Source organism: Zerene cesonia, chromosome 10 (genome assembly GCF_012273895.1).
Source record: "Zerene cesonia ecotype Mississippi chromosome 10, Zerene_cesonia_1.1, whole genome shotgun sequence".
Classification (NCBI taxonomy): Eukaryota; Metazoa; Arthropoda; class Insecta; order Lepidoptera; family Pieridae; genus Zerene; species Zerene cesonia.
Genome location: NC_052111.1, coordinates 4,067,063 through 4,092,863, shown reverse-complemented (window position 1 = coordinate 4,092,863; position 25,801 = coordinate 4,067,063). Strand labels below are relative to the sequence as shown.

The following is a 25,801-nucleotide window of genomic DNA, read 5'->3' as shown; positions in this document are numbered from 1 at the left end:
TCGCGAATATTTCAAAAAATTACTCGCAGTTAAATTAGTTGCCTTTATAATTTTATTGCTTTATATTAAGGTAAATTACGGGTATTTAGGTACCTACAAAAATTAAATGCAAAAGGTTCATCGAACTGTTATATTCGACGCAATATGCATGTTTTGTTTTGATTGAGAAAAAAGAACCATCTAATAATGGCCTTTTTTAGATGCACTAATCTTGTGATTGTCATGTCTAAAGTTCGTTTTAATCACAGCTTTAATGATTGCGAAATGTCATTTCAGTACAGAAGGTGAAAAAGCTCTGTTATCTTTCAAACAAATGTAGAGCGACAGTTAAAAAATATTATAAAGCGACGGATTCAAATTGCCAAAGCATTTTGCGAAGAGACTCCTTAGGAGCCACACATCCTCGTGTCGCGGTCCAATAAACCTTATTTCTTGTCAGAAACTTTAAGTGAACGCAAACTTGTTTACAAAAATTTAAAAATGAATAAAAGGACTTTTATCAATTTGTTGATATTATTGGCTATAAATTGTTTTTATGTGTCGGGAGGTGATATCGATTTTTCAGAAAAAAATGGCGAATTTTACACTGACGATGCTGTTTATGTAAACGGTAAGAGAACTAATTAAATACTTGTAGTTTACGTTTATATTTCAATTGTTTTTTTCTTTTATGCATGCCAGTTTATTAATTGGTTCTAAAACGATAAACATGTTTAATTATTATACAAAGCTTAATGGTATCTATCACCTAAATTGTTACCATCAGAATTTAGAATAATAATATAGGACATAGCACAAAAACAAATTAGTAATTCCATTTCAACGGTCATAAAACAATACGCGACATTGTTCTTACGAGGTTATTAGGCTAGAGAAAGTCAAATTGCACCTTAGATATCCGGCAAAAGCGATCACTTTCGGATGCTAATGGTCGATTTTAATACATTGTATTGAATAAGAACGAATTTATGTTCCAAAAGGATATAGCTTAATCTGAATGACATAAATTATATTGAAAATATTTATGATATACTAGCACACCCGATCGAATTCGTGTTCGCCAATAGGCCTATAGTTAAGATTTCTGAAAGCTTTTTTACACAATTTTCATGTTTATTTACTATTAAATTCTATTGAAACTGTTACAGAAATATGAAATAGTTTATTATATAAATAGTTTATTATTTTATACTGTTCTCTAGTTTTGCATGACAAAGAGAAATAAGTTTCCAAGTGTTATACCACAGGTTTGTTTTGATTGTGCTTTGAATTGTTTATCAATTTTTTTTTTTGTATCCGCATTTTTTACAATTAATTATTTTATTAGATACCTATAAAACAATTATATCCTCTAACATATGTTGTATGATCTATGTATAAATAAAACTGTATTCACAAAAGTTAAGCAATACATATTAACTAGAATTTAAACAGTAACCTTAAAATACTGAGCAAGATTTTTAGATTTTAGATATCATAAACATTTAAATAACAAATAATAAATCTTCTTTACAAAAAGGGCATCGATGTTTCTGGAAAGGACGTAGGTACCACTCCAGATTCTAAAATAGAATGAAATGAAACATTTTCTTATAAAACAAAAACAACCACGCCAATCAGTTAAAAACCCGCGGACAACTATCGAGTATTCAACACAAAACCAAAAAAAATGCAGTTGAATTGACAGCCCCCTTTTTTATGAACGCCGGTTAAAAATGTGCATAGATGTGAGTGGTAAATAAGCTGAACTATTAATATTATATATTGGGAGATAATACAGTTATATATTTGTTTGTTGCCTATAATATGATGCGGTCATTAACCTGACATTATAAAGACTCTAAATCATAATATTATTAACACGAACTATAATTTAGAACTTACTTATAAAGCAATTCAATGCAAATTCTAACACCTACACACAACCAACCACATCAATCACATATTGTTTTTTTTTTATACAGTCCGTTTATTTTTTGTTGGTACCTACATTAATTAGATCAGTGACGAGTTTGTACAAAGCTGGCACACCTGACATTTCCTGGCAAAGTGAATATGAACCCGGAATGCTTGCGACAATAAATCGTTTATATCGCCAAGCTGATTGGTTTACCAATTTAGTAGATACCTATATAGTATAAATATATAGTTATACACTATGCACTTTTTATTTTAAGAAGCAATTTAAGAAAGCAATCTAACATGATTTAATTTATGACTGATAATAAAGTCAAATGGCAAACTTCTTGACTAAAGGGTCTACATCGCATTTGGGAAATGTCAAACAGCATTAAACATTACTGCGCAAATATATATCGATTCGATTAGGTTTATCTTTTAATTCTCATAAAGCCTTATGATCCCAATAAAACACATCTAAAACAAAGTCTAAAATAAATAACAATATACATAGAATTTTACGCAAGTCGTTTCTTTTAAGTAACTTTTGAATGGTTTATGTAGATAAATGGTATAGAGTTAGAGACTTCTTTTAATTGCAAACTTCTTTTCAGTTTCTCAACATGTACATACAATATTTGTCTTAAAATGTTAACTTAATCTCATTATACTCGATAATCCTGATATATGATACAAAAGCTCATGCTATAATGAGCCAACTTTAGATTGCTCATCAACCTAGAACTCAGAAACTTTTATTGAAATTGATTCTTGTATAAACAAAGCTTTGGTTCATTTTATTTCCACATAAGAAGAGTGTACTCGATGTTTTTATAAAATTCCATATCTAGGAATAAGACAAGTTTGTGTATTCTCGTAAATGTCACAGGGAACCAGGTTTAATAGCAGTAAAGTTTCGGTCGAAAATTGCATGCATTACTAACTAGCTGACATCTTCAAGGCCGGTTGTTTACTTTACCTTTTATTTTATTTATAACAAATTCTTGATCCCTTTTTCTTTATCGTGGCACTATAAATGAAATATTGATCTAAATGACTTTTTTGTAGTTATATAGAAAATTTTCAATAAAAAAATCCCAATAAAATACTAGTTTAAGAACTAGAATAATGCACTCACACATTTATACACTCAACGAACCAAAGGTCCTGGCCGGCTCCATCGATAAACACGGCCGCACGCACACATGAGTACACGTTATCGGTCAGAAATAAGAAAACGAGTATCACCAAAAATCTATGGATTGTATTAAAAAAATAAATCACTATTCAATTAGCTTTCTATTATATTGCTTGAAGAATAATTTGACAAAAAGTCAGTATGATTTGTGCGTATCTAATACAAGGATAAATATTCTGACTTATTGGTTTTTAATCGTTAAAATAAATGTTAGAGGTATCTTTGCGATTTTTTCTATGTATCAAATTTGTAGCGTACAAATATCTTCAAGCACTTTTTTCTTTTTTCTAAATGCAGTGGATCTTATACTTTAACGCGATTTTAGCTGATGTCCCCTTATGCACATCCATACTAAAATTAACAAAAATATAACAGTTATTTATAAAAATTCAGCTGCTTTGATTCTTCATGAATATTAGATTTATTTGTTTATTTATTGAGCAAATTTATTATGTTCTCATTTTATACAGATATTGTTGATAACATTAAAACGTAAACGTATGACGAAATGGCTTAAATTTTGCCTAAATACCGTAAGTATGTTTATGTGATCTACTTCGAAGTGTTCACAACTGAACCGCAGAACTTTTTTGGATGTATCTTTATTCAGAGCGAAGCCGTTAAAAATACGAAAAAATAAGAAAAATAATACACAACAACATTTCTACAGGCAAAAGGAAGGAAGGAGGGAGGGAGGGAGAGTCATTTAACATTTAGCGCTTCGCGTTATCAGGTGTTTAAATCTGAGATCCTCCCTTTATGTTCTGAAATAAAATATAAATATCCAACAAGCCAACGCAGCATTTAGCATCTTATTTACTACATATTTAGAAAAATTCAACTAAATAATGAATCCAATTGTGTCCTACAATGTAATAGGAAAAAATCGTTACCTGCAGAAAATACTTTTGCAAAAATTAAAGACCGCATAATTTGAAGTTTATTTTCACTGCCTGCTTTAAAAGTACTTTTACTTTAATTTAGTTAATCATTGTTTTATTTACTACTTTTGCTCTGAATTATTCTATAAAGACTCCTTTGTTAGTTATTGTATTCAATATAGTTTGTATGTTTTTTTGTTTAAAATGAATATTGGGAAGTAAATAGTCACCTCCAGTTCTAGCGACAATATAACATGAAAGAAACATTATAAATGCCAAGAAGTGCACGCTTATTAAAAGTGCAGGTGCTTTAGTCTGTGTTAATTAACTTCACGGATTTTCAGATTGATGTTTCTGTCTTAGCTCCATATTTGTGTGCTTTTTTTCAATCAAATTCCAATACGTACTTACAAATTCGTGACCGTTATATCGCGATAAACAACTTACATACTTGTTGTGACTAATACTTTTTGGACGCTACCTGAATAATATAAGCCTCGGTTAAATGGGGAAGACAATGATAAGCTGCACTTAAATGTAAATGTCACTGATCGATTTAGATTTTATGTGAGATATTAGATTCTTATCTACCTATATGATTTTATTATTTGTTATTTGGAAGCACTTATTATGATATTTCAACACTTTTTTATATTCAGTTGGAACTTTATTTTATAAACGTTTTAGGGACTGCTTTTAATTTGGACGCAGTCTTCGTTTTAATTAAAAAAATGCTTTTTAATTTACCCCTGTAATTAATCTTATAATGAACAATAAATAAATTTTTCATTAAAACTTCCAGCTGTGGCGCGAACGAAACGTGAATCAAACAATACACGCGATGAAAAACAACTTTTATATTTACAAACAAGACAGGTAAAGTCGCTTTAAATTATCTTGCACTATATTGAACTTAACTTCAAGGAACGCTTCTGCGGCCAAATTATTTTTGCAAATTTACAACTTTATTGTAACCTACAGTGATTGTTTTTTAGACTCACGATGAGAGATTTGGCCTAGATTGTGAAACAACACTAGGCAAGAAAGGAACATGTAAGAGTTTTCGCGATTGCTACCCATTATTCAAAGTGGCTGAGTTGTCAGGGTATGATGGTTGGGTGATGGGCCACTATGACACATGCAGCTATATCAGTGGAGAAAACACTGAGGTAAATTACATAAAATTGTTTTATGTATACACCGTAATATATATATATATATATATATATATATATATATATATATATATATATATATATTACTATAGACCAGGTTATTAGGTCTATAGACCACTTAAAGAATACCTGAATGTACGTAATATGCTATTCAGGATAAACTTATAAATATATAAAAGTACCGAAAAAGTTTTGCGTTTGTCAAGCCGTAAGTAGTTTGCCTTGTATAAATAGAAAAGTCAATACCAAGATCGAACCAAATGCCTTGTATGCTATTAATGTCTATTATCTTCATCATAATTAAGACATATGAACATTATGAGAATGTTATTGGATTCTTTGAATTCAGTACATCGTATTTTAAAAATAAACTCCAATATTATAGGTATTTGGTGTATGTTGCACGGAACCGGTAGGCACGCCACCGCAACAAGAACCTGATGTACAAAGATTGGGTATCCTCAGACCTGCCCTACCGCTGCAAATACCGGGGTATGTATATTTGGTGACTGAACATACTATATGAAAATAAATTCTTTCAATGACTCATTACTATTATTACTTTTTGTGTAACAATGAACTCTATTTTTTTTCTTGATTGACGCTGTATACTGATGATGTGATGAAAAATAACGTTATAAGAATGAGCGTCAAATAACACTTGCACAACTTTGTAATGTATTATACACATTAAATATAATATACACAATTAAAAACACTGAATTATTTTAAGGACCGTAAATGTCAGTTAGTAATATTTTGAACAGGAAGCTTTTCTATCGTCATTGTATGTTTGAATATCAAATTGTTAATCTATATATATAAAATTCTCGTGTCACAGTTTTCGTTGCCATACTCCTCCGAAACGGCTTGACCGATTCCTCTGAAATTTGGTAAGCATATTGGGTAGGTCTGAGAATCGGCCAACATCTATTTTTTATCCCGATATTCCTACGGGATACGGACTTACGCGGGTGAAACCGCGGGGCGCAGCTAGTTGACATTATAAAAATAACCTTTAGGACAGAATTGAATGTCTGAAATAACATTTAACGGCCATTATAAAATGTTATCATTAAGTTCTTCTGGAATAATGTAGAATTACACTGTTGCATCAAAATCTATTAAATGTCAAACACAAAACTTAAAGCATGTTATAGACCGTATAGATATTTCCTAAAAATTTACAAAATTATATGTCATTAGATATTTGTTTCTGAAACTTGAAAACTTTCAAAAGGTAATTAATCTTTACGTGAACAGGTTTTAATTATAGCGAAACTTTATTAATACGCGTACATAGATGTCATTAATTTATAATTGTTTTTAAATTTGTCGAGTTGTAGTTCCTCTTATTTGCAGGTATTGAAGCTAGATATCAACATCTTGATGACTAAGATGTGATGACTTAACATGAAAATTTACTGAATTGAAACTTCTGTTTTCATGTGCCACAATACAATTTCGTCTTCGTTAGAGACTACCTAATAAACATTTTTGATCTTATCTAAAATTTCAGATTCCCAGGACGCTCTCAGCCTTATACGTTTGCTTCTCAATGGCTGTTCGATAACGCACACCAAAGACAGATACCAGCGCAGTGGCCGCCCACAATACCGCCACTTCCAACTCATCCACCAGACCACACGCCAGCGACCCATCCTCCATCTTTAGGTAACAATAGCTACACAGATGTAAACAATTTAATATTGTTTAAAATGAAAGTATTTATATTACAAAAAAACATCATTATAACGGATAACTGCTCTTAAACAAATAGAAAAAAGTCTGTTTATATGCATATTTTGTGTGCTCCTCGCTCTTAATATAACTATTAAGTAACCTATTAAGGTTACAAAACTTATAGAGGAATTAGAAAAATTCTGGAGTATGGATCTGTTAAAATTGCAGTTGGTGGGCAAGTTACACCTGCGCAGCCCACGATACCTGCACAAACTCCTCCAACCACGACTTGGGGCACGAGGCCGCCAAGCACTACAAAACAAGTAACTTTATCATTTTAATTTATATGGCCAACATGGTAGAATATTAAATCAGTTCATCATTAAAAATAATTTATATGGAAAATGGCCTCCAAATTACATGAATTTAAATGTCAACACTTATAAATGGCTTTATATTTGCATCAAAAATGTCTTGATTCTAAAATCATATTCCCATTTGTCGTAAATAATATTTCATAAAACTTATGTCCAGACATGGCCTCCGTTATACCCGACCCAACCGACCAAACCTCCAGTGCAACCAGGAACTGATGGCTCATGCGGTATCAAGAATGGAGCCCAGGTAATTTTTTTTTTTTGTAAATAGCATTGTTAATGCTTAATAAAAATTTCTTATAAATTTGAAGAATCGATTCTTATGCAATTTTGTTTCACAGACTTACGAGAGCACCCAAGATGAGGAAAGGATTGTGGGAGGACACAACGCCGAGCTAAACGAATGGCCCTGGATAGTAGCTTTGTTCAATAATGGACGACAATTCTGTGGAGGCTCATTAATAGACAGTTCACATGTTTTGTCAGCTGCGCATTGTGTGGCACAGTAAGTAATGCACACAGGGGAAACGGAAAAATATAAGAAATATAAAATACTACAAATCTGATGTGATAAAAAAACTACAAATATACCTCCAAACATCCTCATTTTTTGTCAAACAGTTCGTCAAGCAACATTTCAACATTTAATAGTGATTTCTTTAAGTATAGTTGATAGATTTTTAGTAAATCGCGTCTTGTTTCTGAGCGATGATATGTACAGATGTGTGCGTGCGGCCGTGTGCCGTTGAGCCGGCCGACACCGTTGATTGTATAAATATGTGCGTGCGTCATTCTAGGTCTCTCAGTTTCCTAGATGACAACCTCATTTCAATTTTGTTTTCCTAATTATTTAAATTTTTTAGCATGACTTCCTGGGATGTAGCTCGTCTAACAGCAAGATTGGGAGACTACAACATAAGAACGAATACTGAAACTCAACACATAGAGAGAAAGATCAAAAGAGTTGTCAGGCACAGGGGATTTGATATGCGCACTTTGGTAAATTATGTTTTGATTATTAGGCTATTATAGGCTTAGAAACTGAAAGGGATTACTGGACACTTGATTCTCTTCTTTTATAGTTTCAATTTTTTTATATCAAGTATTTGATTTGTCTTACACCGTATTTATTTTATATACATTCGTTATAATTGTATACTAAGAGGTCCTTAATTTCAGTCCCAATTTTCATACACATAAAATAAAATAGTGCTATGTGGATACGCGCTCCTATGAGCACAGAAGCGTTACAAACGAACCGTCCGCCATGGTCACGTTTAGTATTTAAGTTTATTTTTTTTATACCATAAGCGGGCAACTGAATTGGTGGTTCGCCTTAGGGTAAGCGATCACCACCGCCCCTGAACATTCGCAGAGGTAGTGCCACTGCGAATGCGCTACCCGCTTTTAAGGGGAAAGGGATAAGGAAAGGATAGACGACTGAAAAGGAGGAATGGGCTGGGAGGGGTGAGGAAATGAAACGGACTTACGGACGAACGGGTTTCCCCACTCACCATACGAAACACAGTAGCATGCTCATAGTTCACGCTGGATTTCTGTGGTGGTGTGGTACTTCCCTGGTTCCCTGGTGCGAGCTGGCCCAATTCGTTCCGAAGCTTGCTCGGCTCCCACATACTAACTTTCGGTTAATTCAACTCAGAGGTGAATTAATATTTTAATACAATATACCTTTACAACATCAATTGCTTTCATCACATAAAATCTCCAGACATCCATTGTCGAATTTAACGAGTATTTCACTAGTCACCCTGTACATGAAATATAGGGCAATATTTCTTCAATCGACAACCGGACGGCACCGCCTACCTCGGCTCGTTTTGAATAAGCAGTAACAAATTTTAAACAGCAATACATTTACAACATAATAAAATGTTTTCAAAAGTAATTTATTACGTATTCAATGCGAGCTATTTATATCACACAAATGCTTTCAGTACAACGATGTCGCTATCTTGACACTGGATCAACCAGTAACATTTACGAAGAATATTCGACCCGTTTGTTTACCTTCGGGGGGAAGAGCTTATGCCGGCCTCACAGCCACCGTCATTGGATGGGGAAGTCTTAGAGAGAGTAAGTATTAGCTTGTAATAAATATGCGTTTTTTGATGTGTGACTAATTTATTAAGGTAGCTACTCTGTCCATAAAAATGATAACGCTTTATGACTGGCTAGTTGAAAGAATTTCCCCTGTTTAATTTATGTGTAAATATAATATATGTACTTATCTCTATGTATTTTCATTGTATATCTCATTTTTAAGCAACTTATATATATTATACAGTACGTATCGGTTTTGGTGACCATAATTTTTTTCTTTATCTATCTGTTTCCTTCTAAATTGTATTATTTTATTGTGTTTTGGTCTCTGGGACGATATTAAAAATTTTAATATTTTCTTCAAGGTGGACCACAACCGTCTGTTTTACAAGAAGTATCTATACCAATATGGTCCAATGCAGAATGCCGTTTAAAGTACGGCTCTGCGGCTCCAGGTGGCATAGTAGAACATATGCTTTGCGCAGGAAAAGCGAGCATGGATTCTTGCAGTGTAAATACATTATTTTTGTCTGTATTTTTAATTTACAGTAAATGAATTTGTTAAAAGAAACGTTTATAAATATTAGTTATGTGATCATCCACGTCAGGATTAACCCTTATTGCAGTTAATCGGTATTATTACAAAGCGATAACCTGTTTTGGATTAATTATGACCAATTAACCTGATCTTTAATGGTATTTTTTATTGTTTTATTATGCTAAGAAAGGGACCATAATTGAATGCTTCCATTTTACACTATTATTTTTGTTCTGAGTATGATTTTTTTATAGGGTGACAGTGGCGGTCCATTGATGGTGAACGAAGGTGGACGCTGGACTCAAGTGGGTGTCGTGTCCTGGGGAATTGGTTGCGGAAAAGGTCAATACCCTGGCGTGTACACACGCGTCACCGCCTTCCTACCATGGATTCAAAAGAACTCTAAATAAAATATCAATTCGGGATACGCGATATGAAATACTTTTCAACGGTACGAAAAGTTCAAAAACGTATCAATTATTTTAAGAAAGATGATATCGTTTGTCTTTCTTAATAAATTGATTTTGATTACTACTTCATTTTAGATTTTGCATGTGCCAATTTAGGATAAAATAAAATAATTGTGTACCTCGAAATATTCTTTATTTTAATTTTATTACATATTATAACATGACCTTTACAACACAATTAAATAAGACAATACACATAATTACATCGTTACCTTGGATACTACAATATACACAGGTACATTTCTAAATAATCAGTCTTCATAAAACATGCAATACATGACTGTAAAAGCTAGAAATTCGAATACAATTGATTTAATATACTGCGGTACAATATTTAAGCTATTCAAAAAAACTATTATAAATTGACTACTTTTTATATATCAAAGTTGGACACTTGCAGCTGTTGCAGTATATTTCGAGCTGAAAACAAAACAAAAGGTAAACCATTCTATTCATACAAAATACTTTTAAATCTTATGAATAAACGAAATGAAATGAACTTTATTGCACTAAAAAGTAATAAAACTTATCATAACAATCAGTAATAATATAATGAGCGGCCTTGTTGGTTACAAGCGATTTCTTCCAGGCAACCCAGAAGTGATATATAAGTATTATAGCGAAAACAGCTACAGGTATTAAATAACATAATATTAAAGAAATGAAATTAAAATATTACCACACGTAAGATTAAATTGAATTAAACTAGTTAAACACCGATTATAACTGAACTCAACACCTTTTTAGTAGGTTAAAAAATTCAATCTATTCCAATAATATAATGCGAAGTATTTGATTGTATCTTTCTTTGGTTAAACGCGAAAATCTCAGTAACAACTAGTTCGAGGCGGAAAATTATTTTGCATTATCTATTTATCGAGAAATGCTAAGAGTTACTCAGTATATACACCATCGGACATACAATCGGAGCGAGAAATCAATGAAAATCGATGCGAAATTTGTAAGCAAAAACTCCTTTCAAAAGCAAACAAATTTGCTGACCCACGCACATAGGTTGTAAAATGCAAAAATGCAACAAAAACTCACCTTGAAAGTATCCAGTATCGTGTATATCATCGGGGGTTGGTACAAACGGCGGCTCCGCATTGAGCTGGTTATCCCAGTCCACGTGTCTGAACAGCGGCATCAGCCGAACCTCGGCGGCGGCCGGCCTCGCGCTCGGCTCCATAGTGAGCAGCGATTCTATTGCACTCACCGCTTCTGGCGACAGAGCTTCATCATCTTCTGGCCATTCTATGTCTAAAATTAAATTAAATTTTATAATTGCTGGAACTTTTTGTAGTATATTACTCCACCATAGAGTAGGTATTAATAAAATTTATAATATACGGAAAATTTATCGTTAATTACGTCTGTTTTGTTTACGATAATTGAATAGAAAGTTCCTTAAAATAGAATTCATGCTATACACTTCACTATATAAATTTAGAATATGCCTTAACTGGCGATGTAAATTGTCTTATTAAATGTATATTTTACTTTTAGCTAATAATATGATAATGAAAATATTTACTTCGAGTTAAAATATTATTGAACACTGCTTGTGGAGTTTCATCATTAAATGGTGGAATACCAGTCATGAATTCATAGAGGCACACTCCTAAAGCCCACCAGTCGACTTGGGGACCATGGCCTTGCCTGAAAAATTATAATATTATGTTATGTAGTCATATTCTTAACAATTTCAATATCCTACCATATTAAATATAAACATTCTCTAATATTAGGAATTCCCTAATTTAATGTGAATGTAAACCAATTACCATGACCAGAAAGGTATGCAATACAAAGCACAATTTTAAAAGTATGTTCAAGGAATCAACTATAAATTTTTATTACATTATGCACAAGAAATATTACAGTAAAATGAAACAAAATTTTGTATTTTAAGTACTATCTTTTAAAAATAATCTGTATAATTTAAATTTTACCTGAGTAATAGCTCAGGCGCGAGGTAATCAGGAGTGCCTAAGATACGTTGATCCGATATTTGGTTTCCACGTCGTACACTTTTAGGAGTTCGATACGGCGTTTGAGCGGCTGACGGTGTTTTACATAACTCTGTAGGCGATTTACTGCCCTCACCCTGTAAATGAGAATTGTAAGAAATAAGGAGCTTTATGAGCCAAAATCAAAAATAACTTTATGAAACTTCTCAACTTGTTCTTAAAAATTACATAATTTTTATTAAATTTGTGTCTCCTATAATATAAAATACTAACACATTGTGGATGCATTTTGTTTGCTTAACAATAAAAAAGTATTAGCAGTCATTGGCTTTAGCCAATTTGTTGAAAAAAAGTTGTGTACTTTGAAGTTTACTTCAAAGTACACAACATAATGTTTTACTTTAAGAGGGATATAATTCCGGTTAGTAAAAAAAAATTAAGCTTACCTTACTTAACCTTCTAGTTGGAAAAATTTCTAAACTAGTTGAAATATGCTTTCCAAATGTAATAGATTTCTCTTTGGTGCCTGACACAGGTTCTTCAATGGGTAAATTAAATCGGGTTGCTTTTTGCCTTTTCTTCATGTTGGGTGATTTGCTATTTGATACTGGTGTTGAGAATATTACACCTACATTAAAATGGTGACTGTCGTTTTGTGATACCCATCTATAAAAAAAAGAAATGATTGATTTTTTGATGAGATTAATATTTCAAAAATATTGGTATGTCTCAATTTACACTTTTTTAGTCCTATCAATTGATACATTATTTACACTTTAACTTCAAATCAAATATTAAAAGATATAATATTAGAAGATAGTACCTACCTCTTTTTTAACACTCCTTTTATAGGATTCTTTCGCCTCTCAGGTGTGGGGTGTATAGAAATTCTTTTGGGCGTGTTTTGTGTGACTTCCAATTCCAAAGCCATAATTTCTTGGGTAAGACCACTGTGATTCTCTTTCGACTCCAACAGACTGGTGACTCCAGTGGGTGTGTCTCCATCACAGTCCAATATCCTTTTTCTTTTTTTCGCCCGGAAACTAGCCATATAATTTCATTACAAATAATAAATTTTAATATTAATACAATACTTAAATTTTGTAGTTAATTATGTAATTAAATTAACCAAAACATACCTAGGAATTCGTTTCAAGGAATGTCCTCTACAAAGAGGTGATGTTGATTGGTCATGTTGAGAATCAGTAAGAGCAGACTCTAATGAGGAACCATTTGCACTGCTGATATCTGTTGACTGTTGGCTCCTGGAGTTTGAACTGTTTTTGGAACTCTCACATGTATGATAAGAACTCAAAGATTCTGACCCAGAATCTTGCAACTGGAAATGCAACAAAGTAAATCAATCAAAAAATTGTATGTACACATGTGTGTAATAACCGTGACTCATAAGACAAACAAGTCGAAAATCAATACTGAAAAAATTGTTTTGTAACACAGACATATTTTTTTTAGTAAAGTTAATAACATTTTAGTTATGAAATATTCCTTAAAGATAAATTGACATATCTTCCATTAAGAAATGTAATTACATATACTCACAACAATATCATCTAAATTGATGCTTTCAGCACTTAAAAAGGGATGTATTCCTGACAGTTGTGAGTGTTCCATCAATGGGGTAGTTAGTGCATCTCCATCAAATATTCCCTTTTGTTTAGCTACAAACATAAATAGTGCATTAAATAATGCTTAATCAAATTAAAAATGTCTGACAAAACTGTATAATCCTACTAGTTTCTCTAAGTTCATCAAGAAGGTTCTCACAGGCTTCAACCACTGATGTCTGTGTGCTGTCACCACCTCCAGAGCCAAATGAAAGATGAGACGTAAGTGATAGTAATTGTCCTGGAGTGCGCATGTTAAGGCTTGGTGTTCGATTCACAAAATCAGATATCTCTAGATCTGAAATAAATTTTATGAATATATTAGTAGATGACATCTAGACACAGAAATATTAGAAGCAAAACTAAGAAAAAAATTATTAGATGTGCACAGTCTTATACATTGAAACAAGAATCTTGACAAAAAATCATACAATACTTATATTTAAGTCATTAGTTACCTCTGTGTATTTCAATTTTTGATAATCCAAAATCAGTTAATTTTACATGGCCTGTTTTTGAGATTAACATATTGTCTGGCTTTAAGTCTCTATGGATTATATTATGTTTGTGCAGGTAATCTAAGGCTAATGTGACTTCCGCCACATAGAATATGGCCATTGGCTCTTCTAAAAAGCCATATACATTTAACAATGACTTCATATCCCCGCCCACCATGTATTCCATCACCTGAAAGTAAATTTTTATAAAATATTTTGATTTAAAAAAATTATTTACATTTATACAATTTTTATGATATGAATGTAGAGACTTCAGAATTAACCAGTAACATGTGCTATATTTTTTTCTTGCGTTTAACTTGTTCAATCTAGGAGTAGCAGGAGTTTACTACATAGACTATTTGTAGTAAAAAGTACAACAACTTACTAAATAAACAGATGAGATAGACTGTAATGAATAAAATAAATGTACACAAAATGGACTCCGGGATAGTGCCAAAGCATTTCTCTCTGTAACAACCTGTGTTACCATATTCTTGTTTATCATATCTGATTTCTTCATGACTTTAATAGCATAAAGCTGTTCTGGATTGTGTTTTTTCTGAGCCAGAAACACTTTTCCAAAAGCACCTCTACTAATGGGTTTGATAATTGTAAAATCATGAATATCAGGCAACTGAAACAAAAAAATATAGGTATCCTTTTATAATTAGTAGTTTTTATGTACTTTAAAAATATGTATTTAGTATAATATAGCAATAAGTAAAGCTAGTAAGCTTTGCCCATTACTAGCTTGCATTAAAAATGTAAATTTTAACACATAAAAATTAATGAGTCAGTCAAAACAGTGACACAAGTTTATTTTAAATCAATCTTCTAATTTAAAATTGTTACTCTTTACACATGCTTTAAGTAATCCAAATTGTTTGACTAATTTGGTAATATTAAGTTCAATAATATAGCTATACTGTTCAGATGATAAATTTGAATTGCGACCCTTCAATTATTTATTTTAAAAATTATTTCATACTATTTTCTTTTTAATTAAGTTGTAGATAAAGCATGACTCGAATAATTAATTATAAATCAATGGTTTCATTTCAATTCTAGATTCATTATTTACCTTGTTTGTAGGATCTGGATTGTTTGCATTGATTTTTTCCAAAATTGTGTGACATGTTGATTTATCATCTACATTTAAATTGCTGCAAGACATTGTTCTTCCTTAGAAGTAGATCATAAATTATTATTCTTTGGGAGTAAAATCAATCACTTCGGAGGTTCTACATGTTATTAAAAAAATATCATTTTTAAATACAAATAACAATCGTTGCGCTTTTCACTAAATTATATCATAAGACACCACTCATTATTATTTTCAGCGAGATTCTAATTGAATATAATTACAAACATTTGGCGTACTTTCGTTGTACAATGTTAATCTATTTTAACTTTATTTGTCATTTAAAACTGTGGATTAAATCTCAAATATCAGTTACAACCAATTTGAATTTGAATATTTTAAATCACCATTTACGTCACTGACGTGCTGACGTCAAGATGTTATCAATAATTGTCACTGTCAATGTCATATATGAACTATAATTGCCAACTTTTAACAATCACAGATTAAGAACTAGTTACCACGAAACAAAGTAAAGAAGAACTATAAAAAGAAAGAAATACATTTTTTCGGGCAGACTTAATTGTTTTCTTTAATACAGACATTTATCAAAATATGCACATCAATTTAAGGTAAGCTGCAGTCATCATGTTATTTTATTATAAACTAAAATGCGGTTAATCGACTTTATTACCGGTTCTTTTATTGCTTATTACCAGAGATAACATAATACTATTGATAATATATAAGAAGTGAGCATTATTTTATTGATACGAGTACACATACACATTTTACACATAAAAGAAAAGTAAGTGCATTTCAATATTTCCAAAAATTCATCTAGGAATAAAACCGCCTAAAATCAACTTAAATTACAACTTGTACATTTATAGCATCGATAATTATGGCCAAGTAATGTTTAACATTAATAATCCTTGCTAGCACTAAAAATATGAAAGTAGCCCAGACTGTTTGTCTATCTGTTTCTTCGTCATGCTTGAACTACTAAACCGGTATGGAAGTATATTGTTACCTATCTGAGGAGATCGTTTTAAGTCCTTATAGCGGAAAAGGAAACCAAAGGAAATTTCTAAAGAATTTTCCAAAGGAATTTTTTGAATTTTTTGGAATTTTTTGAAAATCTTACAGGAATGGAAACTATGAGGGTAAAACCTTAAGACTCTCAAAGGCTTATGTTCCTAGCGTTGTTGGTTCATATGTTCATAACGCATATGCAAATGCTCCTTGCCTCTTCATAATATATAAAAAAGACTGCCAATCATTTTGTTTGACTGCGTAGGCGAAGTCGCGGGCAGGAAGTCAGTATTATTTATTATAAAACGTGACATAGATGAAATGTTTTAGTTAAATTGTTTTTTTTTTATTTAAACTTTTTAAAATATGTACTTAAAGCATGTAGATTTTGTATCATTAAATAGTAAATTACATTGTTTTTTAAAGTCATTCTTCTAACTGGCATGATGTAACACAATTGTTGAATGCTTGAACAGTTGCTGAACAAAGTAAAGGTTGTCGGGGATTGTCTTCATAACATTTCATAATCTGAATGCAAAAATTTATTGCAATAGTAATTATCATTTAAAAACAAATTACAAAATATGACATGTGTATTTTGAAATTCATTTTTATTACTGTACATAAAAATAAAATAAGCTAACTTTAACATTTTGTTAATATGAAAGACGTTCATTAAAAATATTCACATTAAAATAATGAATACACACGAGGCTTACCTTCGAGCGCCAATCATAGCATGGTTTAATCCTTTGTATTTGTTCCTGAGTTATTTTAGGTGGATCAAATAGATTCTTTGTATTTTCAATAGTCTTTTCGTATTCTGTTTCTATAATTTTATTAATCAGTTGATGTTCATTTTTCAAATATTCAATTCTATGTGCCCAGTAATCATGTTCATTATCATGTATTTCAAATGCTCTAGAACCAATTTCTTTGCTGTCATTGATTTTATTCTAAAATCGTAAGAATAAAAAATAATCTATAGTTTTTATTTTATTCAATAATTAAACTCAATTATTAATAAGATTTAAATAAGGTTTCTCGTATTCATTGTCTACATATATAAACCCAAAGGACTGACTTGACTGATGATTTATCAACGAACAGCCCAAATACGACGAATCAAGCTGAAAATTGGCATGCTGATAGATGTAATGACATAGGCATCCGCTAAGAAAGGATTTTGATAAATTCTACCCCCCCGGGGATAAAATTGGATGAAAGTTTGTACCGTGAAATTTTTTTAGGACGGCGCGGGCGAAGCTGCGGGGAACAGCTAGTTTTGAATAATATACTGGTATCTACCATCAAAGGGGCTAATATATGCGAGTAATCTAATGGTTTTCAGCGATTTTACAATCTTGAGAAATGTATATTATAAATTTCTGTCAAAAGAAAAGAACATGAAAATCCTTTCAGTAGGTCTTTAAGAAGTGTAGCAAACATGCAAACGGCTCTTAACGGTTTCTTAGCTCACTACGTAGTAGGAATGAATGTAATATAACATATAGCTTGTTGGTATTATTGATCACGTGCATATTAAAATTAAATTTTATTATGTAGAGACATGTACCCAAGCAAAATAATATAATATTTATAGACTTCTAAAGAAATATAAATGACTAGCTACGCCCCGCGGCTTCACCCGCGTAGGTCCGTATCCCGTAGGAATATCGAGATAAAAAGTTGCTTATATGTTATTCCAGCTGTCCAGCTGTCTACGTACCAAATTTCATTGCAATCGGTTCAGTAGCTTTTGCGTGAAAGAGCAACAAGCACACACACATCCTTACAAACTTTCGCATTTATAATATTAGTAGGATACAATTGGACTAGTAAGAAGGATAGGATATTTTATGGTACCGCTTCCAATTCCTTAATATTCAAGACCTCGTCTTCTTCCAATGATTTTGGTATGGCCAGAGCTGAATTCATGGCAAAAGTATTATAGAAACTTATACGTCTTGTGTCTTTGCTTGGTAAATTACCCATAGTTTTAAAATTTTGAAAATAATTTAAAATTCATTATCTAAAATTTTATCGACAATCTTTCTATTACATAAATTTTAATTACGTCAAAACGTATCCTACATTGGACGAATCAAGTTTCATATGAAAAAAGGTTATATTATTTCAATGATGATGAAATTTATATTTTTATTTTAATTTTAAAGAATATATTCAGTTTGGCCCGGCTTCGTCTGTATATTTTTAGTTTTTAGCGGTTAGTTAAGTGGCTAACGCGTGAGAGTGAGCGAGATTTTGGGGTCTAACAAACAAAAAATCATGTTTCGGTCGGGTTAGGACTCAGAAGGCTGATCAGAGTGAATCGAATAGTGTGTAACACATACTTACAGTGTATTTGCCCCATCCTTTTAAAAACAATCATAACAAATCAAAAATTATTAAAATTCATTCAGCATCGCTTCTGAGTTATACTTAGGTGATTTTTTCGATTACAAGTTTCATTTTATGATTTTTTTTTGCAATATCTATGATGCAACTAGGTATATACTATATTATCTTCATGTGTCCGAATTTTGCGCTATTTTGCGCTCAAGTGGTTACCAATTCGTCTTCGTCGGAATACTCACATACTTCACCTTTTATACTCTATTCTGTTCGACCCCAAAATCCCTCTTTACCTTAAACAAAACTTTTCTTACCTCTCCTCTAACCACACACTCTCCTGACGATGCGCAAACAATCTCACACTATCTTTCCCTTCCCACCATTCTAAGTTCTTACATTTCTCTTTTACCATTTCCGCTCTTCCTGATTCTGAAAAAAAAGCCCCAAGCCTTCCTATTTTTAAAGCAAGTCTTAAAAAACATTATCGGTCATTGCTTCCGGAAAATTAAGAGCTCACTCAAAATCTTCGTTATCAAGCTGCAAAGTTAATCCATTTATTAATTTTATTCCTTTCAAACTTTGGATATAGCATATTGACAAAAGATTTTTATATACACATATTTTTGTTTATTTTATAATAATATACACATGTTTTAACCTATTCATCTATACAATATTTATATGTATGTACGTAATTTTTTTAATATGTATTTATCTCTCTTTATATTTATCACGCATGTATCTGTTATGTAAATTCCATTTTGTACGACGCCTAATTTCTTACTCGAAATCGCTCAATAGCAATAAGACCGCCTTCTGTACCTCAACTTCTTGTGCTGTATTTTTTTTGTCAATTTCTTTGTGTAAAATAATAAGATAACATAACATAACATAAACATAACATCATCTACATCAAAAAATTTGTATTCTGTGATGGCACTATGCTGACCATAGATTATACACTTATATACTGTATATGTGCTGACATTTGGGTACTTGACAGTTGACAGTTAAATGCTGTGGTCACTGTTCAAATGTTTATATTTGTCAATCGAGTTATCAGCTATTTTCAATCTTGTAGTACCTTAAATTAAAAGTTCCCTAAATAAATGAATACCAAAATCAAAATACAATAGGATTAGTTTTACTAATTAAATATAAAACATTTTTCTGTCACACACGTTTGTCTTTCACGAATTTTTTTATATGAGAAGTAGTTTTAGTCGCAAAGATGTCTTTGTATGATGATCTTGATACCATAAAAGCTCGAACAACAGAAAAAGTGGCAGGATGGTCTTCGGGAATCAAATTATTACAATCTCAATTGCAACTAAAAAAAGCCGCAATCACCCAGCCAAAAAGAGAGGCTTTAAGACGATCTAATCAGGTAAATCTAACTACTATTCGTTTGTGAATATTTTTGAATGAATGTATTCTTTTAAGATTTAAGAAACTAATGTACAATTATTGCGTAGGTCTTAACTCCTGTCATAGACCTGAAAAGTAAACAGAAAGAAGAAGACGAATCTAACTCAGACAGTCCTAAAAGTCAATCCAAAGTGTTGTCAGCAACATTAAATGTCCGAGATTTTGACTGGAATGTTGCAAATGAGTATGATCCTATGTGGCCTAATGATTATGAAAAAGTTGCGAAGGGTATGTTATACTAAAGATAGATGATTTTGTATAGTATATTGTTTAAAACTATTAATTTCAATTTGAAATAACATTAATTTACATAATTTTTTTGTGAAGGTGAATGAAATATGATACTAATATAATATTATTAGAAATTAGAAGGGGACTGTGTTAAATATTAATTAGTTTGTTACAAGAATGTACTGTGATTTTACACAACTGCCTAATTGATGGAGTCAGTTCATAAAAAATCACACCCAGTCACAAAGACTGTTAACAAAGGGAGGGTAGTTAACATTGAATAAACAATGTATGAACACCAAGGCGCAATTTGTACGAATGTGCCACTTTTCCAAATGATTCGCCATTTTATAGGATTCCATAGCTTTCGTAACTTGTCAAAGCTCATTTAGTTTTTTGACAAGTTATGGTAAGAGGCATCTGTATCTTTACTGACAATTCTTTTATCAGACTATTAAAACACAATTCATATCTAACAATATATAATAGTATTGAATGAAGTAACCTTTTTTTATATAACAACAGATTAAACAAATATATTCAATCTAATATTACAGATATGCAAGCAAAAAGGCTACAAACTGATGGAGGTGATAGAGATAGATCAGATAGAAAACGTAAATCACGCTTTGGTGATGAAGAAGATGCTATTCCTGAGAAGACACTTATACCAATGGTATTTTTGCATTGTTTAGGATTATTACCCTGTATGGTCGGATGGTGATTTGACTATTAAAAAAATAATATTTTAGCAACCAGAGGAGGAGGAAGCAGAGGAGATATCAAAAAGAGCAGCAGGTGCAGCAATAGCACCGCCACCATCTCTTACTGTAGAAACCCCATCACCACCACCAATTCTTCCCACACCTTCCCCTGGATTTTCAATTGGTGGATATGGAGCAAGCTCAGTGGCTGCAAAAATTATGGCCAAATATGGATTTAAAGTATGTTTTTTGTCATTAAAATTTTAATAAAAATTTCTTTCATATTAATTACATACTTGTCAAGGCTTAAAAACTTTTGTTTTAATTTTCTTGAATCAAGCTTACATAAAATAGGCATCTTAAGGAAAAACGATTACCTAATATTGTATTATATTTGTAATGATATTTATTATGCCATTAGTTTTTCTTAAATTGTTCTTTACAGAAATTTAACATTCTGAACAAAGAAAGCAATTATATAATCCATTTTTTAATTAATTATTAGGAAGGTCAAGGATTAGGAAAGAAAGAGCAAGGCATGTCAGTTGCACTGCAAGTTGAGAAAACTTCCAAAAGGGGTGGACGTATTATACATGAAAAAGATAGCAGTTCCATGCCACCACCTAGTTTTGCTATGCCTGCTCCTCCAGGCCCAGGTATGGAAACAGTGAAATTATAAAAACAAAATTAAATAAAATTAACTCTTTACTTGGGCTTTTTAAGACACCAGTGGGAGAGACACAGACCATCTCATTCCAAAGTAATGCTTTACAAATAAATTCATGATTTAATTATTACAATTTACTTTTTTAGATTCACCTAATTCACAAGCAAAACAGGAACCGTCTATTACAGAAATCATGAAGTCACCTAGTAAAGTTGTTTTACTGCGGGTAAGTTATGCATTAACATGTTTTTATGCTCTCTCTCTATTATCTCTTTATCTTTATATGTATATCTGTCATATCATATCTCTTTATTATTTCTAATGCAAAACATCTTCTTGTTTTCAATGAATTAGAAAAACTCAACTTAACTTTAACTTTAAGTTAAGATTTTGTGATATTAAATTAAAACTTTATTTTCTTTTCTATACCAGAAGATGAATAGTTTTTAGAGACTTTAACCTAGGATTGCGTAGTTAATATTACTCGCCAAACTTTACGGTCGCTCCGGAACTAGCCGTATTACGCTGTGCAGAACACAATCGGGTATCAACGTGACGTCTGAGGATCTAGGATATTATTTATATTCTGTGATTTTTTTTTCAGAATATGGTGGGACCAGGTGATGTAGATGATGAATTAGAACCAGAAGTCAAAGATGAATGTAACACAAAGTACGGGGAAGTAGTAAAAGTAGTGATTTTCGAAATGCCAAATGCTCCCTCTGATGAAGCAGTACGAATATTTGTTGAGTTTAAACGTATCGAAAGTGCTATAAAAGCTGTAGTTGACCTTAATGGTAGATTCTTTGGAGGCAGACAAGTTAAAGCTGGATTTTATAGTGTAGAAAAGTTTAATGCCCTGCTATTGACTGAATAATAAATGCTTTATGAGTAATGAGTATTATTATCATTTTTCACGTCACAAACTAAACTTAATCTACAATTTCACAAATTGATTGATTTTGAGCAATCCATGTGATTAGAATTCTAAAGGAAATAAATTTTTTGATCTGTCGATTACGAGCGACGAGTGTATAGTCTATCGAAATGTTACATTTTTTAGGCCCTAGCGTGCGTTTCTAGTTTAGGAGATAAAGCCTCAACCTTATTTTCGAGATAGCGGGCGTGGAACAGGGGTAGCAAATCCACAAATATGTATAACGTACCAGTCCTACCGTAACCAACCGTACCGTAGGCAACCCGTTTTGATGGATAACGCTTTCGCTTATTCCCAATACAACCAATACAATTTGAATTTTGATTTTTTTTTTGAATAGATTATACACTTATATACTGGCACTAAACTGCGTGCTCTGACTAACCGTTTTCAAAGTACGGATGTTTGTTGAACGTTAGCTTCCTACTCGCTTCAAAACGCAAAATCTAGAGCAGTGATGTATTTTGCCAACTCTATATTCATGAGGAAATACGCAACCCTCAATGTAACTTTACAATGGACTAAAAAGAATTAAAAATTAATTCGAATTGGGAACGACCCATTTTTTGAACTTGGTTGATTGATTATGTCATTATCTATAACTATGATTAACACATATTAACACAAATTAAAATATTATCAAAAAGACATTTTTTTTTCGTAAGACTAGGTATGAGCGGATGAGTCGTAGGCATTTATGGTAAGAAGGTGGCTGCTCCCATTAAAATCCACCCTCGTATTATTATTCTACTCTTTGGTCCACCCTATTTTCTAACAGCAATGATTTAGACAAATAATGTCACTTGGTCTTATACTAGGTCTTCTGTCAATGCCATATCAGTGTTGCGTTAACCGTTGTGTCCCATGTCATTTGTCATCCTATTGCCAAATGTCAATTGTCAATGTCACGTGAGTTTTATGGTCAATGGGTGACCACTGAATTGATATATGTACCAAATATATTTTATTTTATGTTATTTTTGTAACTTATTAAGTATTTTGCCACATAAGGAAAATATCAAACTATGAAGTCATAAAATATTTCATTACTTGACACAAGCGTTCCTGTTATTAAAGTGTTAATTTTTCAGTGTTATTATTAGGAATACTAAAATGGCATATTTGTGCAGTCGATATAAAATAATTGTTCTGGTCATGGTTGTGCTAATTATGTGGCAAGTTTATGCTAATTATTCGCGGTTTGTGTTAAAAAAACCAGCAACTACGCCGGAGGTAAGTATTTAATTTATAATTTTGTTTAATTGATTTCACATCGCATTAGCATATATTTATTTTTATGCAATTCTTTTATTGCAGAGTAATATAGTTCAATTGGAAGATGATGCATACAACACACATAAACAGGACAAAGTTAAAATAAGAGTATATTATGAAACATTGTGTCCAGATTCAAAGCACTTTTTTATAAAGCATTTAGGGCCAGTTACTGAGAAGCTTTCAGATTTCATTGATGTGGCTTTAGTCCCATATGGAAAAGCAACTGTAAGTATTTCAGTCAACAAAATACTGCTAGATGTAGTAATATAGTTGACATTAGATTGTTAACATATTTTCGTAACAAATTTATATATTTTATTTATTTATTTTTATGTTTATAGACAACAGAAAAAAACGGTCAGTATTACTTCAAATGTCAGCACCAAGAAGAAGAATGTTATGCTAACAAAGTACATGCATGTAGTATAGACATACTAAATGATATGGTATTAGCAGTGAAGATAACAGTCTGCATGATAGAGGATAATTATGATGCTGATGCAGCTCTTACAAGGGTAATGACTTTAATTTGATGTACAAATATGTTTATTTTGATAATGGAATACATTAGATCGTTTTAAGTATATATACCAGTTAATTCTATTAAATCTCACGATGTTTTATTTGTTTCAGTGTGCAAAGCAATTGAATATAGAACCAGAACCTATCCTTAACTGTGCTGGAAGTACTCATGGCTCTGAACTATTAAAAAAATATGGTGACGATACACATATCTTGAAACCCACATTTATACCAACTGTATTATTGAACAGTTCAAGAGATAATCAAGCAGCTATATTAAAGAATTTCTTATTAGAAGTATGCAAATTAATATCTATGCCACTGCCACCACCGTGTTTGTGACATTTCCGACTAATTAGTAACAAGTACATTCAATTAAATTAACCAAAAGTCTGAGAATATTGACATAACATAGATTATCAATACAATTTATCATGATGCGTTGTAATTTTGATTCACTTCTATTTGTGTCTGTAATAATACTTGTTTTCATTACTATAACTTAAATGTATTTAAAATGGATTTGAATGCTTTCAGCAGTTTTCCTATAATACTTTTGTTCCTTAAAAATGGTATTAGTAATTATAGGCTTTAATTGTATTCAATTAAATTAGATGTATTTGGTTTAGTGAGGCTAATCAAAATTAAATCTAAATTATTTACTGTTTATATAAAGAAAGTTCTTTCCAATCAAACTTAATATTTACCTATACATCTTATACATATTTGGTTGTGTTCTTATTTTAAGTTTTAAAATTGTTAATTAAGGATTTTTGTAACAAATATGTTCTTGCCAAATGCTAAAATGCTCACTGTGATTAATTAAAAAAAAAAATATTGATATGTAACCAATTAGTGACAGAATGGAACAAGCATAATTATGTATTTTATTTGATAATTTCCTGTATGTTTAAGTTTAGCACTCTTTTAATATCTAAAAGTGGAAATGTGTGTTGAACTTAATCATTTATATTGAACTCATTTTATTATAGATAAATAAATTTTACATTTATTATGTCCAGTGTATACTTATTTTTATTATTTTTCACTGTCTAATCCTGTCAATTGCATGTAATGCTTATTTAAATAAATTATAAAAAACACGTATTAAATAAAATATATAACTAAAAATAGTCAGAATATTATATACAAAGCCCTATTAATAATAAAATACAATTGTGTTTGC

General features: G+C 31.5%; 5 protein-coding genes across 7 annotated transcripts; 3 read left to right on the top strand and 2 right to left on the bottom strand.

The window, feature by feature from the left end:
• The first annotated feature begins 365 nt into the window (after positions 1–365).
• Positions 366–10,406, top strand: LOC119829280 (proclotting enzyme-like). The gene is made up of 12 exons (XM_038351718.1): positions 366–610; positions 4,781–4,854; positions 4,974–5,147; positions 5,539–5,645; positions 6,673–6,827; positions 7,065–7,159; positions 7,371–7,460; positions 7,555–7,718; positions 8,077–8,212; positions 9,169–9,307; positions 9,640–9,785; positions 10,067–10,406. The coding sequence occupies exons 1-12, from the start codon at positions 481–483 to the stop codon at positions 10,220–10,222; spliced, it is 1,566 nt and encodes a 521-aa protein (XP_038207646.1). The 5' UTR covers positions 366–480; the 3' UTR covers positions 10,223–10,406.
• A 4-nt stretch (positions 10,407–10,410) lies between these two features.
• On the bottom strand, positions 10,411–15,861 carry LOC119829279 (serine/threonine-protein kinase greatwall). 3 transcript variants are annotated; one of them, XM_038351715.1, is made up of 12 exons: positions 15,459–15,861; positions 14,763–15,011; positions 14,336–14,564; positions 14,005–14,175; positions 13,813–13,931; positions 13,392–13,591; positions 13,080–13,295; positions 12,699–12,918; positions 12,235–12,389; positions 11,817–11,941; positions 11,330–11,542; positions 10,411–10,702 (listed from the first exon to the last, which is right to left on the bottom strand). In XM_038351715.1, the coding sequence occupies exons 1-12, from the start codon at positions 15,549–15,551 to the stop codon at positions 10,656–10,658; spliced, it is 2,037 nt and encodes a 678-aa protein (XP_038207643.1). In that variant the 5' UTR covers positions 15,552–15,861; the 3' UTR covers positions 10,411–10,655. The 3 variants fall into 3 exon arrangements, with proteins under 3 accessions (XP_038207643.1, XP_038207644.1, XP_038207645.1); XM_038351716.1 differs by having other exon boundaries at positions 13,080–13,277; XM_038351717.1 differs by having other exon boundaries at positions 14,038–14,175.
• Positions 15,862–16,919: 1,058 nt separating this feature from the next.
• Positions 16,920–19,260, bottom strand: LOC119829356 (MICOS complex subunit MIC25-like). The gene is made up of 4 exons (XM_038351825.1): positions 19,163–19,260; positions 18,360–18,471; positions 17,213–17,449; positions 16,920–17,021 (listed from the first exon to the last, which is right to left on the bottom strand). Exons 1-4 carry the CDS (start codon positions 19,258–19,260, stop codon positions 16,920–16,922), a joined length of 549 nt encoding a protein of 182 aa, XP_038207753.1.
• Positions 19,261–19,847: 587 nt separating this feature from the next.
• On the top strand, positions 19,848–22,773 carry LOC119829724 (splicing factor 45). The gene is made up of 7 exons (XM_038352364.1): positions 19,848–20,235; positions 20,324–20,504; positions 21,065–21,183; positions 21,260–21,451; positions 21,717–21,867; positions 22,025–22,104; positions 22,483–22,773. Exons 1-7 carry the CDS (start codon positions 20,080–20,082, stop codon positions 22,753–22,755), a joined length of 1,152 nt encoding a protein of 383 aa, XP_038208292.1. The 5' UTR covers positions 19,848–20,079; the 3' UTR covers positions 22,756–22,773.
• Positions 22,774–23,715: 942 nt separating this feature from the next.
• LOC119829649 (GILT-like protein 1) lies at positions 23,716–25,441 on the top strand. Its single transcript, XM_038352264.1, has 4 exons — positions 23,716–24,048; positions 24,133–24,318; positions 24,435–24,608; positions 24,727–25,441. Exons 1-4 carry the CDS (start codon positions 23,929–23,931, stop codon positions 24,955–24,957), a joined length of 711 nt encoding a protein of 236 aa, XP_038208192.1. The 5' UTR covers positions 23,716–23,928; the 3' UTR covers positions 24,958–25,441.
• The last annotated feature ends 360 nt before the right edge of the window (positions 25,442–25,801 follow it).

What these genes read in the sequence shown, in the direction of transcription:
- LOC119829356 (XM_038351825.1), bottom strand. Translation starts at nt 19,260, where the DNA reads ATGGTAAAAGAGAAATGTAAGAACTTAGAATGGTGGGAAGGGAAAGAT. An exon ending in ATATTAAGGAATTGGAAGCG is followed by an intron (nt 17,450 to 18,359) that starts GTACCATAAAAT and finishes TTACGATTTTAG; the next exon opens with AATAAAATCAATGACAGCAA. An exon ending in GCTATGATTGGCGCTCGAAG is followed by an intron (nt 17,022 to 17,212) that starts GTAAGCCTCGTG and finishes TTTTGCATTCAG; the next exon opens with ATTATGAAATGTTATGAAGA.
- LOC119829649 (XM_038352264.1), top strand. Translation starts at nt 23,929, where the DNA reads ATGGCATATTTGTGCAGTCGATATAAAATAATTGTTCTGGTCATGGTT. An exon ending in AACCAGCAACTACGCCGGAG is followed by an intron (nt 24,049 to 24,132) that starts GTAAGTATTTAA and finishes CTTTTATTGCAG; the next exon opens with AGTAATATAGTTCAATTGGA. An exon ending in CTGATGCAGCTCTTACAAGG is followed by an intron (nt 24,609 to 24,726) that starts GTAATGACTTTA and finishes TATTTGTTTCAG; the next exon opens with TGTGCAAAGCAATTGAATAT.
- LOC119829279 (XM_038351715.1), bottom strand. Translation starts at nt 15,551, where the DNA reads ATGTCTTGCAGCAATTTAAATGTAGATGATAAATCAACATGTCACACA. An exon ending in ATCCAGATCCTACAAACAAG is followed by an intron (nt 15,012 to 15,458) that starts GTAAATAATGAA and finishes TTTTTGTTTCAG; the next exon opens with TTGCCTGATATTCATGATTT. An exon ending in CTATCTCATCTGTTTATTTA is followed by an intron (nt 14,565 to 14,762) that starts GTAAGTTGTTGT and finishes ATTTACTTTCAG; the next exon opens with GTGATGGAATACATGGTGGG.
- LOC119829280 (XM_038351718.1), top strand. Translation starts at nt 481, where the DNA reads ATGAATAAAAGGACTTTTATCAATTTGTTGATATTATTGGCTATAAAT. An exon ending in GATTTGATATGCGCACTTTG is followed by an intron (nt 8,213 to 9,168) that starts GTAAATTATGTT and finishes AAATGCTTTCAG; the next exon opens with TACAACGATGTCGCTATCTT. An exon ending in CGAGCATGGATTCTTGCAGT is followed by an intron (nt 9,786 to 10,066) that starts GTAAATACATTA and finishes ATTTTTTTATAG; the next exon opens with GGTGACAGTGGCGGTCCATT.
- LOC119829724 (XM_038352364.1), top strand. Translation starts at nt 20,080, where the DNA reads ATGTCTTTGTATGATGATCTTGATACCATAAAAGCTCGAACAACAGAA. An exon ending in CTTTAAGACGATCTAATCAG is followed by an intron (nt 20,236 to 20,323) that starts GTAAATCTAACT and finishes ATTATTGCGTAG; the next exon opens with GTCTTAACTCCTGTCATAGA. An exon ending in AGAAGACACTTATACCAATG is followed by an intron (nt 21,184 to 21,259) that starts GTATTTTTGCAT and finishes ATAATATTTTAG; the next exon opens with CAACCAGAGGAGGAGGAAGC.